Raw genomic sequence first — 14,839 nt, 5'->3', positions numbered from 1 at the left:
AAGGAGGAAGTGACACATCAGCTCCATCGTTACTGTTTTATATTATATATAGATAGATATGTAGAGAATTAAAGAGATTTTAGGGATTAATTTAAATTTTGTAGAACTCTTAGATATAGTACGGATAAAATAATATTTTTATAGATAAATATAATAATATAATTAAAATTAATATATTGTATATTATATTATATTTTTTATCAGTAAAAAAGGAGGAAGTGACACCTCAGCTCCATCGTTACTGTTTTATATTATATATAGATAGATATGTAGAGAATTAAAGAGATTTTAGGGATTAATTTAAATTTTGTAGAACTCTTAGATATAGTACGGATAAAATAATCTTTTTATAGATAAATATAATAATATAATTAAAATTAATATATTATATATTATATTTTTTATCAGTAAAAAAGGAGGAAGTGACACATCAGCTCCATCGTTACTGTTTTATATTATATATAGATATGCAGAGAATTAGAGAGATTTTAGGGATTAATTTAAATTTTGTAGAACACTTAGATATAGTACGGATAAAATAATCTTTTTATAGATAAATATAATAATATAATTAAAATTAATATATTATATATTATATTATATTTTTTATCAGTAAAAAATGAGGAAGTGACACCTCACCTCCATCGTTACTGTTTTTAGGGGTGAGCATCGGTTCGGTTCGGTTACTAACCGAACCGAACTATCGGTTAACCGAACCGAATTATCACTTGTTTTGATAACCGAACCAAACCAAATAAGAGTAGTAACCGAAATTTACCAAACCGAAATTTTTTGGTTCGGTTCGGTTACCAACCGAATAACCAAAAAACTCTCTTCTATATTTTTATAAAAAAATCAAAAGCCACTGAAGTGACCAAACAACCAAAAAACATAAAAATCATGTACTGAAGTCAAAATGTTATGTTTTAGGAGAGGAATTATGTTGTGGCTGCTATATATATATGCTGAAAAATTAGGTCTCAAAATCGTAAATGGTTGAATGAGGTAAGATAATGGGCCATTGTTTTTTTTTATGTTATCAAGGTTTTATTCTTAGTTGGGTTGGGCTTTAATTTTTTTGTAAGTTTATATATTTATAAAGATAAATTATAGTTTTTATATTTATATTAGTTCGGTTCGGTTATCGGTTATACCAATAAATTTTTTTACTAACCGAACCGATAACCGATAACCAAATAAAATCAAAACTACAACCGAACCGAACCAAAATGTTGAAATAACCGAACCAAAGTAACTTTTCGGTTCGGTTATCGGTTCGGTAATCGGTTACCGGTTTTTTTGCACACCCCTAACTGTTTTATATTATATATAGATAGATATGTAGAGAATTAGAGAGATTTTAGGGATTAATTTAAATTTTATAGAACTCTTAGATATAGTACGGATAAAATAATCTTTTTATAGATAAATATAATAATATAATTAAAATTAATATATTATATTATATTTTTTATCAGTAAAAAAAGAGAAAGTGACACCTCGGCTCCATCGTTACTGTTTTATATTATATATAGAATATAGATATGCAGAAAATTAGAGAGATTTTAGAGATTAATTTAAATTTTGTAGAACTCTTAGATATAGTACGGATAAAATAATCTTTTTATAGATAAATATAATAATATAATAAAAAATAATATATTATATTTTTTATCAGTAAAAAATGAGAAAGTGACACATCACCTCCATCGTTATTGTTTTATATTATATATAAATAGATAGATATGTAGAGAATTAGAGAGATTTTAAGAATTAATTTAAATTTTGTAGAACTCTTAAATATAGTACGGATAAAATAATCTTTTTATAGATAAATATAATAATATAATTGAAATTAATATATTATATTATATTTTTTATAATTAAAAAAAAAAAAAGAAAGAAAGTGACACCTGGGCGAACCGGCAATAACCTATTTTGACACCTTTATATACCAATTTACTCCTTTAAAGTTATTTGTTGCACAACTGGTCATTGACTATGTCCAACTCCAACTCAAAGGAAGGCTCATCTCAAATGTTTGTTAAATATGGTTTTTTACATTAGAATCATCATTAGGTACACATGCTAATAAAATTAATTGTGGGTTACTAAACCCAGCCCCATATTCACACTTCCAGCCCCGAAAAAAGACCTAACCGCCCTTTGAACAAAAACTGAAAATTTGAATCCCTCCCAAACTCTCTCAAACTCATTTTCATCTGAATCAAAGACAAAACGTTTGATAGAAGACAATCCGTTATCACTGAGAGTAGACGGGAGTGATGCTACGTCCGAAGTCGAGGTATTTTTCCGATTTAACTTCCTTGCATTTCTGTAATTTGAATTGGAAAAAAAAATCTGGTTCGGCACTCGGACGTGTGAGCATCACGCCCCACCACATAGTGGGGCGTATGAGTATCACGTCCCACCATGTGGTGGGGCGTGATGTTCATACGCCCCACCATGTGGTGGGGCGTGATGCTCACACGCCCGAGCATATTTGTGGCTGTTTTTCGGGTTTAGACACCGAAACGCTATAGAAATGTCACGTTTTGGAATGTAATGTTCGTTATTAATCATTTACAGGAGGTTTCGTGGGAAGAATTTGACGGAAACGGCATAGATTACAGCTCGCAGTTTTTTCCCAAACAAACATTTCAAACATATCATGAAGTTGTTAACTGGGCAAAACAGACGGCAATTGGGATCGGGTTTGAGTTAACAACAGCGTCGCACAAGACGGGGCGCAAGTCAAAGTGGATATTGGTTAAATGTGCTCGTGGTGTTAAGAATTATAAAAGGAAAAAGAATGTGGATATGGATGTTATACTATGGAAGAATACAAAAACAAAGTACTGTGGTTGCAAATTCCAGATAAAGGTTATGGAAATCGGCGAATTGGGCGGTTGGGTGGTGAATGGGATTCCTGGAGATAGAGGACAGCACTGTCATCAGTTGGTTGTATATCGTCAGGGCTACAGAAAGATGAGCGGACTAAGCCCGGCTTCCAAAAAACTTGTTAGTGAAATGAGTTCAGCTCAAGCTAAGCCTTGTGCTATTTTTGCTGCAATCAAAGAAAAACATCCGGAGGATTGCCCGACACAAAGACATATCTATAACTACAGGGAGAAAATCAGGACTGAGAGCTTTGAGGGTCGGGATGTAATCGGTCAGTTTTATCAGCTTGCTATAGATAAGGACTATATACATTGGATGCAAGCGGTGCCGGGCAGCAATGTCGTGACTCACTTATTTATGGCACATCCAACATCGATCACACTGTTCTGATCTTATTACTTGTTTGTTGGTATGGATTCAACATATAAAACAAACAAGTATAAGATGCCATTCTTTGAAATCATTGGAATGACGCCTTCTAACAAAAACTTCTTGATCGCCTATGCAATCATGAAGGATGAAACCGAGGGTAGTTACATGTGGGTGTTACAAAAATTGAAGCTTTTGCTCCAACCTGATGTGCATCCGACAGTCATTGCTACAGACCGGGAGTTAGGACTGATGCGGCCGGTTTGTGAGGTATTTCCTCATTCTCATCATTTATTGTGCACATGGCATATTAATAAAGATGTGGAGGATAGAGTTGGCAAGTTGAGTGGAATGAAGAAGTTTGGTGAAATTTTTAAAAATTCCAAATGGAAACGTATAATTGAAGCCCTGACATAAGCTGAATATGAGGCGGCAGTGGTAGCCATGAAGAATACTACTGGCAACTAGCCTGGTGTGATTCAGTACGTGGAGACCACGTGGCTAGTGCATAAAGAGAAGTTTTGTCGAGCATGGACGAACAAGGTGTTGCACTTAGGAAACACCACAACCTGTCGAGTGGAGAGTTCACATGCACAGTTGAAACAGTGGTTGAATTCATCTACTGGTGCACTTGATACAGTGTGGACGAAGGTGCACAAGGACATTGAGGCTCAGATCGAGGCGATCAAGTAAGACATTTATTTTGTTATTTGCTTTAATCTTTTAAAATTTAATACATTAGTTTTGTAATCCGTCATTGTATATAATCAGATACTCACTCGAGGACTCGAGAAGAAGATCTGCGGTGAATCACTGTGGAGAACCTTTCACGTATCTCGACTTACACGTTTCACATTACTGCTTGGCTGTACTAAATGATGAGCTCAAGCGTATGCACGGATTGAATATGGATGTGGTAACTGAATGCGGATGTGTGTTGCCCATGACTCATGGCATTCCGTGTGCATGTGAGCTTAAAACATATATTGACACAAATGAATCGGTCCGTGTTGACCGCATCCATCCTTTTTGGAGATCTCTTGCGTTTGAAGGGTTGAGTGACATACCAGTTACTGCTCCAGTATATGCTGACGGGTCTGAGGATCACCGATTTTTTCAATCTCTTGTGGAAAAGGTTGAAAAATTAGATCCTTCAATGATGCGTAGCATATCGATGTACATTCATGATCAGATAAACCCGGAACAAAGTGGCTTTAAAGAACCTGAGGTCAAAGACATTGTTAGGGGTAGACCAAAGGGAAATTCATCAACAAAACGAAATCCGAGTGCATGGGAGTACAATCAGTCACCACGAGGTCGAGCATGGTCCTCAGGTTCGAGTAGTCGTAGTCGAGGCCGTTCTTCATCCTCATCTGTGCATAACAGCCAGATGCCGGGTATATTTTATTTCATTTATATATATGTTGAAGTTAAAGTAAATATATTTTTATTGATAAATTTCATATATTAATATTTTCAGTCGGATTTGATGCGGATATCGCCAGTTACCACCATTTACATCGGGTTCAAGGTCTCATCGTACCATTTATTACTGGATTCCATGATGTTGTAGCAGATGGTAACTGTGGATTTCGTGTTTTAGCCGATGCCATCATTTTTAACCAAGAGGAGTGGAAGCTGATGAGAGTGCTCATAGAGAATGAGATGCGGGCAAACCGTGTGCCAGTGTACGGGAACGGATTTGATGCTGCCCTCACACGTATTAAATGGGCAGGAGTGGGTTGTGGTGAGTCCCACTGGATGGTGAGTGCGGATGACTTATTTGCTGCTGCATCTGTATTGAACGCAGTAATTTTCCTCTTTACTACAGAACAATTAGGATGTTGCACTATACTGCCGATGCGTTCGGACGATGGAAGACCACCTGAGCGAGAGATTGTGATTTGTCATTTGGGGAGTCATCGTCACTACATACGTCTTTATTTACATCCTTCGTTTCCAGTGCCTCCCATTGCCACCCAATGGCGATTATTTTCTCATCAGAGTGTTCGTCACTTGGAGAATTTATACACTGAAAGGAGAGAGGCTTGGACTAGATTATATTAGTTTTATATGTTGTGATTAATAATATTTATTAATTAACTTATATTATTTTTTGGTTTTAAGTACAATTCTGTAGTTACGGGTTTAACCGCATATTTACGGGTTTAACGGACTATTTACGGGTTTGACGAACTATTTACGGGATAAAAAAGCTATTTTTTTTGCCAATTCGACACGCGGACGTGTGGCCATCACGCCTCACCTCGCGGTCGGACGTGATAGCCTCACGCCTCACCGCGTGGTCGGCCGTGACAGCCACACACCTGACCGTAAGGTCGGGCATGTGGCTGTCACGACCGACCATGCGGTGAGGCGTGGGGCTATCACGTCCGACCGCGAGGTGAGGCGTGATGGCCACACGCCCGCGTGCCGAATTGGCAAAAAAAATAGCTTTTCCCCTCCCAAAACCCATGAAAGGGCATTTTCGTCCTTTCACAGGGCTAAGGGTGGGAAAATGGGACTGGGTTTAACAACACCCAATTAATTCTATATATGTCATTTTTTTTCTATATATCACGAATAAAATATAATTTTATATTCTAATTTAAAAATTCTAAACCGATTCATAAATCCTAAACCTTAAAAAAACATACCTAAACTCATAATATATAAATCTTTTTCCTTGATTTAGTTAGTTTAACCTAATTCTTATTAGGTTGACATAGTGGTAAAAAGTAATTTTCTATATAAATATACCAGTATCCATTGTGAGCACAAAGCTAATTTACAACTATTAATGCCTAGTTTGATAATTTGGATTTACTTTATTACTGTAATTGTCAAATAAGCTGGCATAGATATGTTTCAATTATAGTACATTCATCCCATCAATTCCCACTTGAACAAAAATGTTCAATTAGTTTAGCGTAGAATGAACACGGTTGGATAAGGCACATTTCCGACGTAAAATGCACAGCAGGAGAGCACATCACCACAACATTCAACCATAAAATCCAAGTAATACATCCGACCAATTAAAATATGCTTGATGAAAAGACGAATTCTGTCTATATAGTAAAGCATTTTTCAAAATTTTCGGATTCCATGATCCATAGGAACATAAAAAAGCAGTTCCCACTTGATGCAATGTCCAATCATATTACTCTCCAAGCAGTTTGGACCAATTTTATACTAAAAAAGTTTAGACCAAGTCCTCAAACTGTCGGTGTCCTGATAGAGACAGAACAAAGACGCATTCCCAGTTGGCATACAGTCATGATCCTTACTCCAAAAAGAAGTTTTGGACCAAGTCATCAAACTCTTCCATTCTAATTCCTAATGCTAAGAATGGTATAGAAAGATGTGATCCAATAATAAATCCAGGCTAGGTTCCAATCATCAAATATCATTTGTTCCCTTGATAGAAACTAACCCAACCAGGTTCCGAAAATGCACAATATCAAAATCACAAGCGTAAACAAGAAACTAAGATACTCAATCCACCGAGAAAATCTAGTTCACCTTCATAAATCTGCAGAACATGCCAGTACAACAATCAATGATTAATGAATGAGTCTCAGCACCAGAGATTGCAGAACCATATCCCCAATTGGATGCGTAGTCCTATCAAGATGACTAAACTAAGATCACAGCTAAAACATCCTATTTCAAGAGATGAGCATTCTCTTCCATTTGAAGCACATATACCATTTGCAATCAATCAAAATTGTGAAAAAACTTGATCCCAAGAAGCATACTGGCTGTATTATATAATATGGGACTATCTAAAATGTCTGGACTTGAATTGAATCATCTCCAAGTCATCATCAAACTCTTTAACAGTTTGTAACTGTTTCTAGAGCTAACAAGCAGATACATACCTGTAATTTCTTTATGTCAATTAAAGCAGATAACAGAAAAAAGATAAACCTTCGTGCCTTTGACACCACTGCAAAATTGTATATCAGCTGACTTCACAAAATTGTTGAAATGACATGACATGACAAGAGGACAGGAAGAATCAGCGCAAAGAATTAGCCAGCTCCAAGTCTAATAAGCCATGGTTTGAAAATTTGTTCAAAGAATATCTTCTCGCCGCACACCTGCTATGTCCACTGATTAAGCACAATAATCAGCATGGAGAGCCCACATGCTTTGGGATTTTTTGATGATCTCCACAGAATATACAGAAGTTGATTTCACTAAAATGACCCTTAAACTATCTAAAGAACCACTATAGTCATAACAGTACAAAACTTGCTCAAATGAAATTTTGCAATTAAGTGAAGTTGATATCCAGAATTAGCAAATAAGGAACTGGCAGATAAATTATGAGAAGATCCACGGTATGTACACAGTAAACCAATTCATCCAATGGTTGAAAGTATCTGATCTCAAATAAAGCTAGCATCTCATTTTTCCCTAACAACTTTGTTGAGAACCACAAATAGAACAGCAACTTTCTTTCTATAATAACCAGAACGGATTCCTTCTTGTAGTTTCCCATTTCTGCTAAAATAGCATGTCCAGGATCTAAAGCTTTATTGGAGATGTCAATTAGTCTAATCAAAATCTTTTTCGCTTCACTCTTGACATGTCATCAAAGCCATCATCATACATTACCTGTCCCCCATGTCTATAGTTTCCCTCTTGTTCTTCAATGCTTCTTGGTCTTCTAGGTCCATTTCCAGGACGGTTCTTGATCCGCCTATCAAATTCCCTAGAGCGTTGTTCATGAAACTCTGGATTATCTTCTTGGAAATATCTGAAAGACCTAGGACCATCTTCTGCATTGATATGAAAATTTTCACCATCAGCCCCATTAAAAGGAGGCCTAAATGGACGAACGTGGGCCCGTCTCTCATCAAACCTTCTTCTCTCTTCACCATTTCCATCGCCACCAAGTTCATGAAATCGACCAGAATGCACAGGCCCCCCAAAGAATTCATCATTCTCTGCCCTTTCTCGAGGGTCCACTATATTAAATCTCCTATTATTTCTAAGTAAAACTCTGCCATTTGGGGTCCTATTAGAGATTATAGGTCTTGGATGACCATGATCCCTACCAGGATCCATTTCTCTCAATTCATTAGGTCTAGTCATATATGATGGAGAGCCATGCCTCCTTGGCACCCTGTCTGTAGGAAAACCTGGGTTATTTGGTGATCTTATCCTCTCCATTCTGTATATTGGTGATCTTCGATGAGGCAATTCAGGAGGTCCACCAAACCCATCTGGAGATCTTCTCCTAGAAGACCATGGACCAGGAGAACGAGATCTAATTGGAGATTTTGAACGCATTTGAGGCATGCCCCGTCTCTGGACATTTGAGAAATTCCTAGTCCCTTGGACAAAGCGACCATCTAATCCTTCATAAGGGGGTTGAGGACGTGTATACACATGCTGTTCTTCACCATCATCTGGAAATCCCCTCATTATCTTCTCGGCATGCCTCAGCCCAACAACTTCAGAATTGTCTTCACCAATATTTCTTGGAACTCTACGAACCATTTGAAGTCCACGAGAAGCAGGTCCATCTCGAGCGCCAGGAGAGCGTCTTCTTGAAGACAACTGGCGGAAAAGTGGTGTTTCATCATCCAATAACTTTCTTCCTCCCCGAACATTATTAACAAAAGCACCATCTTGTCCAACATTGTAATTCATGTATTCAGTATCTGAACCAGTAGCTGCAGATGTATATTTATGTCTGGGAACACAATCACGGTCAGGATCCCTATCATTACGCATAGAGTCAATCCTACTACCAATCCTCCCTCTACCATGGACAAAATTCCATCTAGAGTTTCTCGATGACTGATCCTGATACCTTTCTCTTGAGAATTTATGCGAGCCCTCAGTATATGCTTCTTCCCTGAGACAAATAACCAAAGAAGACAGAAATCAGAAAATAAACATATTAATAAATGAAAAATGGAAATACTAAATAGAAAACAAGTTACAATAAATAATCACCTCCCTCGAAGATGGAGTCTTTCTCCCTCTAGTGGTATATCAGGTAATCTCTCTCTTCCAGGACGCAATGGCAATGGCTTGCCTGATATTGTTCTTGCTTTTCCAAAAGAAGACATGTTAGAAGGTATAGACAAGTTAATAATCCTACTCTGATTACCTCCACTGTTGGCATCCTTTGCTGCATCATCAACATTTATAGATGTATCTACCATCAGTGAAGCTGAGTCACCCTTTTCCACATCACTCATCTTAGCATTCTCACTTGTTCCTTGAGCAGCGCCTATAAAAGTTCCTTGGCCTCCGCTAGCAGGTTGATCAGATGATTGTTCTGAACCAAGACAATTCTCTTTAATTGCTGATAAGTCGAGAAATTCTCTTTGAATTGTCTTCACTACCTTCCTTTCGTCAGCTGCATTACTTGATATCTCAACTTCTGATGATTCCTCCAGAGAATCCTTTACAGCATCAATGGTGTTCCTAACAAGAGTTGCATCAACATCTACAACAGCATCTTCCTTTGCCTCAACAAGTTGTTCCTTTATGCTGTTCTTTCCCTCCACATCAGATGAACTGGGAAGAAGATCACCATGCAGTTCTTCAGAATTCGCCTTTTTATCCTCAGAATCACCATGGCTAGCGTCTTCTGTTTTCTCGCATATTGGACCTTCGACTGCATCATGTGGTTGTGGTTCACGGAACTCCCCATCCTCATAGTCATCTTGTCCTCGACCATCTTCTTCTATATCCATAGGAATAGAGTTGCCATCAGACTCAAATTCAGAGCCATAAGAATCTTCTTCTAGTATGTCACCTGACAAATTAATCTTCTCTTCCTCACTTACAGTACACTCACCAATTTGGTGTGGATCGGGGGCAAGCTCGTCCTTGGATTTCAGTTTCAACTGGTCCGAAATGTCTGCACTTTTCTCCTCAGTAATCATAGCACCTATTCCACTGGAACCATTAATTCCATCACCACTATGACCCACAGGTAGAGAACCCATTTCGGAAGCAACCTCCTCAGCACTTTCACATGATTTCTTAGGAGCCTCATTGCTAACATGGGCTCCTCCAGCAAGCCCACCATGTACTAAATGGTCCAACCCATTGACATGTACAGATAAACCTATTGAACAAGAAGGTTTTGTAATGATATTGGAACCTTGTAGCATCTGTTCATCTGTGGAACAATTAGATTGTCCTCCAGTAACCTGACCTTGCAGCACATCTTCATTTGTTGAACCATTAGATTGTCCTGTGGTATTCTGAACTTGAAGCATGTGTTCATTTATCAAACATGTAGATTGCCCTTCAATATCCCGACCTTGAAGCACATGTTCACTCATCGAAGAAGTAGATTGTCCTCTGGCATCTTGACTTTGTACCACCTCTTTGTCAGATTGTTGTGACATCCCCTCTGTTGTTGTCTTCAGTGTTTCCAAATTATTCCCATTAAATCGTGCAGATTTCATAGATTGTTGAGGACTAGAATTTGGCAAATTCAAGGCTTCTTGAGCAGGCTTCTCAACATACTCAGACTTCACCGACACTGCTCTAGAACCTAACAATAACATTGGATTTGCTTTAGATCCACTAGAACCATGTTTCTCGCTCTCCTCAACTGGTTCAGATTTTATGGTCCTAGAGTTAACTGTTTGGCTTCCTAATAACAACTCTTTGGGCGAGCTAATATTAGGAATCCCAATGCAGGAGTCTTTAGCAGATAAATCAGAAGATTCCAGACGATTGAACAAAGGAGAATATGGACTAAGGCGCAAATGAAGAGAATCTTCGGAACTATACGGTTGGCCTGTTTCTGATAATGTTCTACTAAAACTAGTTCTACATTCAGTCTCATCAAAAAGATGCTTTTCAGTAGCAATACTAGTAGTGGCCACCCCTATCGACATCAAAGGTTTTTCATCATTTCTTGTATCAACTATGTTTGAACCATCAGGTACAACTTGACCTGCAGCTCCATCATGCACAGAAGCTTCCCAAGCATCCATTGTAGTATTCAAGTCCCATTTTAATCTGTCAGTAAATACATTACCACTGCCAGTATTTGATTGCACTTGATCCATTTTAAAATGAGAATTCCTGTCACCACTGCTTGAAGACAAATTCAATGAAAAAGATTCTATATTTCCCTGATTCCAACTACTATCACGACTCTGATCCTCTGGAGCAGAAAGCTGACTTCCTGTTAAACCTAAAGATAATTCATGATTCCCAGAACCAATAGATTTCACTTTAGACTTTCCTTCTGCAATCTGCTCATTACCAACATTAAGTGCCAGTATTTTACTAGGTGCTAAGTTCAACTCGGTATCAGCAGATTTCACTATAACATTAACACACTTTTCTGGTGTCAGAAGCTTCGTGTTGTCAAGCTTAACCAAAGAATCGGATTGAGCTACGGGACATGCTTCTTCCATTTTAACCCTAGAGTGATATACAACACTAGTCTGCACCATGTTATCAGAAGTTCTGTTTTTCTCAGGTACATCCTTCTTGTTTACATCAGATGGACCAGAAGAGCTTCCTCCAACACTAGCACTTGAAGGAGCTGTTTCCAGGGACAGTCTATCATGTTCTTTCTTTATAGAATCATTTGAAACCAGCATAAAAGATGGATTTTCATGTGGAGGCGAAGAAGGCCGGACAAATCTCCTTTTCTTCATAGGAACACCACCAAGGGGTTTTATCGCAGTCTGAGTAGAAGATTAACAAATTAATATCCATGCAGTAACTATAGCGAATAGTAAGATTTGGAAACAGAAATTATTCAAAGACAAAAGGAGAAAAAAAAATCAATGACAACTGAAATCAATTTCCAAGACAACAGACATCAACAGTAACAATTAATTTTAAAAACAAGAAACTACTTTTTTTATTTAAAAAAAACATTGAAGAACAACCTAATCATCCATGAATTTAATCACCTCGATATTTTAAGCAAGTAGAAGCATATATTTGCTAATAACCACTTTCTACAACGAAAGAACGGTCATCTAAATATATAGAAGGAGACACCTAAAATAATTGACTTTGCATATATCGCAAAAGAGCTATAATGAATGAAAAAGATAGCAATTGAAGCAGCACTTGATAGAAAATATTTCAACAAGGGAACATGTCCCAAATATGACAATAAATCTATAGCCAATTTCACCAAAATGTTAACAAATTTACTGGGTGCTGAATTGAACTCGTTTTTTCTTATTTTACCAGGACGTTAGCAGATTTCTCTGCCACCGCAAGCTTCTCATCATCATAAGACTTTCCCAAAGAATCAAACTGAATTGCAAGGTTGGCCTCCTGAATTCTAAAACTGGGGTTGTTGATACTAATATTCGTTGGTACAACATTCTCAGAACCTTTCTTATTTTCCTCAAGCGAAGAACTCTTATTTGAATCAGATAAACCCAAAGAACTCACTGCCGTCGCTGCTGCTGATTCCTGGGATGGGTTAAAATGCTGTTTTTCTACAGCAACATTTTCCACCTGTGATAAAGATTGTTCTTCAGGTGTAGGTGAAGAAGGCCAAATGAACCTCCTCTTCTTCATAGGAACACCTGCAACATGAAGACTAGACTTGCCACCAAGGGATTTTATTGCAGTCTGCCCATAGAAGAATAATCAATCAATCAATCAATTCAGAGAGAAAACATTAAAATCTTTTCTAGTATCATTAAGAAGGAAATATACACCTCTTCATTCCCTGACACAGGCATTCCTTCTGTGTCTTTAATTGAACAGCCCCTCTTGATGTCTTACCCAAAAGAGTTTAATTTGAAGTGGCTTCAAAGTCCCACCTCGTTACTAATTACAGAAGTCAATTTTAAAGTGTCAGATAAATGATGAAGATCAACGATCTCACAAGTATCTTCATGGGAAAAAAATGGATCTATTTCCTCCTCAATTCAAAACTAAAAAATAAATGCGAATTTTTTTTTTTTATCAAATGAGAATCAGATAAAGCATTGGATTTAACAATCCGCATATCCTGTTTATAATGGACAACCTAAGCGATGGCAAGAGATACAGTCGAAGTGGATCTGACAATTAAGCGACAATCAAATAGATTATACAACCGTAAGTGCAATTAAACTAGAAAGAACCATTTAAGTCTCAGTAAACACATATTAAACCATGACTGAACAAAAGCTTCAGTAATCAAACAGAAAGTAAGCTTGAAAATCCATATCCAAGTTAAGATCTCAATTTCAAAACACAGAATCAAAAATCAAATCCAGAGTAAAAACAAAAATATAAAAGTAACTGATCCTGAAAAATAAGACCAAAATCAGAAAACAATTTCCTTCGCCGACACGCATTAAAAAACAATCCAAAAAAAATAAAAACAAAATCGACAAAAACAATGAAATTCGAAGAAGCACCTAAAATCGAAGAAAAGAAAGACCCGTCGTCCGACGGTGACAGTAATTGGGGAACAAGAAATCGAAAGAAAACAAATCGGAAATCAGAGACATCACTGACCTGATGAAAGAGGAAGGTATGTATGTTATCCTAGGGAGAGAGAGAAGAAAGACAGAGAGAAGAGAGAGTCTAGGAAAGAGCAAGGAAAACGCAAAGAGAGAGAGAATTAATAAAAGAGAAGAAGCCGGCTTCCTTAAATTTGCTTTTAGGGTTAGGGAAGAAGGCAACCTCTTTCTTCCTTCTCTGTCTAATAATTATTGATTATTTTATTTTTATTTTATTCTATTTAAAAAAAATCCTTTTTTTTTTCTTTGGTTTGGTTTGGTTTTGTTTCGGTTTCGTTGGGTTGGGTTATTAATATTATTTGACTTTATTAATGTTGTTCGTATCGTCGAAGTCGTGGTCAAGTTTCCTAGTGGGACCACATTGGTTAACCGGCACGTGTAATTTCATAGGTCGATATGACGTGGTGGCTCCCACCTCCGTCTTTATTTGACTTGTTTTCTTTCAGACATTTGATTCCGTGCCGCTACTCTCACTTCTACGCAATGATATCTCCATATATCAACCGTCGGATCTGTCTTTTATTTCATCAGGGACAAATTAATGGATGAGATGAGAGGATAAAAATATTTTATTTTTCTGTATGGAGATGAGGGGATCGCACCAACGGGTAGGTTACTGGTGTCGATCACACGCTGTTATTCATTTAATTTTTTATTACTTAACGGTATACTCCGTTTAAATTATATAGCGGCAGCTATCTTTACCCATTAATAATAAATAATTAAGAAAAATATCATTAACATTTTGGATCATGACCAATTTTATTCTTAATATTTAAAATTATTCAATTTTATCTCTAACGTGTATAGTTAATAGCAATTTTATCTATAACATTGATAATTTGAATCAACTTCAGACATTATTATAAAACACAAAGATTTTTGTTCTTTATTTTATACTTAAAAAAATGATTTTATATTTTTTATATTTTAATAATATAATTGGAGATTAATATTTATAAATTTGATGAATTTTTTGATTTTTTTTTTTGTCTAATTCGTACAAAAGACAATATTTTTTTTTTTCATATCCCAACGTATGTTTGTGATTTGTTACTGATAAAATGACGCATTTGTGAAGTGTA

At 36.8% G+C, this 14,839-nt stretch overlaps 1 protein-coding gene across 1 annotated transcript; it reads right to left on the bottom strand.

Annotated features, from left to right (window-relative positions):
- Window positions 1–6,776: 6,776 nt before the first annotated feature.
- LOC136226061 (uncharacterized) lies at window positions 6,777–13,926 on the bottom strand. Its single transcript, XM_066014350.1, has 5 exons — window positions 13,750–13,926; window positions 12,960–13,071; window positions 12,478–12,870; window positions 9,247–11,960; window positions 6,777–9,145 (listed from the first exon to the last, which is right to left on the bottom strand). Exons 2-5 carry the CDS (start codon window positions 12,981–12,983, stop codon window positions 7,840–7,842), a joined length of 4,437 nt encoding a protein of 1,478 aa, XP_065870422.1. The 5' UTR covers window positions 12,984–13,071; window positions 13,750–13,926; the 3' UTR covers window positions 6,777–7,839.
- Between the last annotated feature and the right edge of the window lie 913 nt (window positions 13,927–14,839).

Source organism: Euphorbia lathyris, chromosome 4 (assembly GCF_963576675.1).
Source record: "Euphorbia lathyris chromosome 4, ddEupLath1.1, whole genome shotgun sequence".
NCBI lineage: Eukaryota > Viridiplantae > Streptophyta > Magnoliopsida > Malpighiales > Euphorbiaceae > Euphorbia > Euphorbia lathyris.
This window is presented reverse-complemented; position numbering and strand designations above follow the sequence as displayed.

Bases quoted from the DNA above. Each gene is read 5' to 3' on its own strand.
- LOC136226061 (XM_066014350.1), bottom strand. From the start codon at position 12,983: ATGCCTGTGTCAGGGAATGAAGAG. The intron at 11,961-12,477 runs GTAAAATAAGAA...TCTTCTACTCAG, and splicing joins AGAAATCTGCTAACGTCCTG to ACTGCGATAAAACCCCTTGG. The intron at 9,146-9,246 runs GTGATTATTTAT...TATTTGTCTCAG, and splicing joins AGACTCCATCTTCGAGGGAG to GGAAGAAGCATATACTGAGG.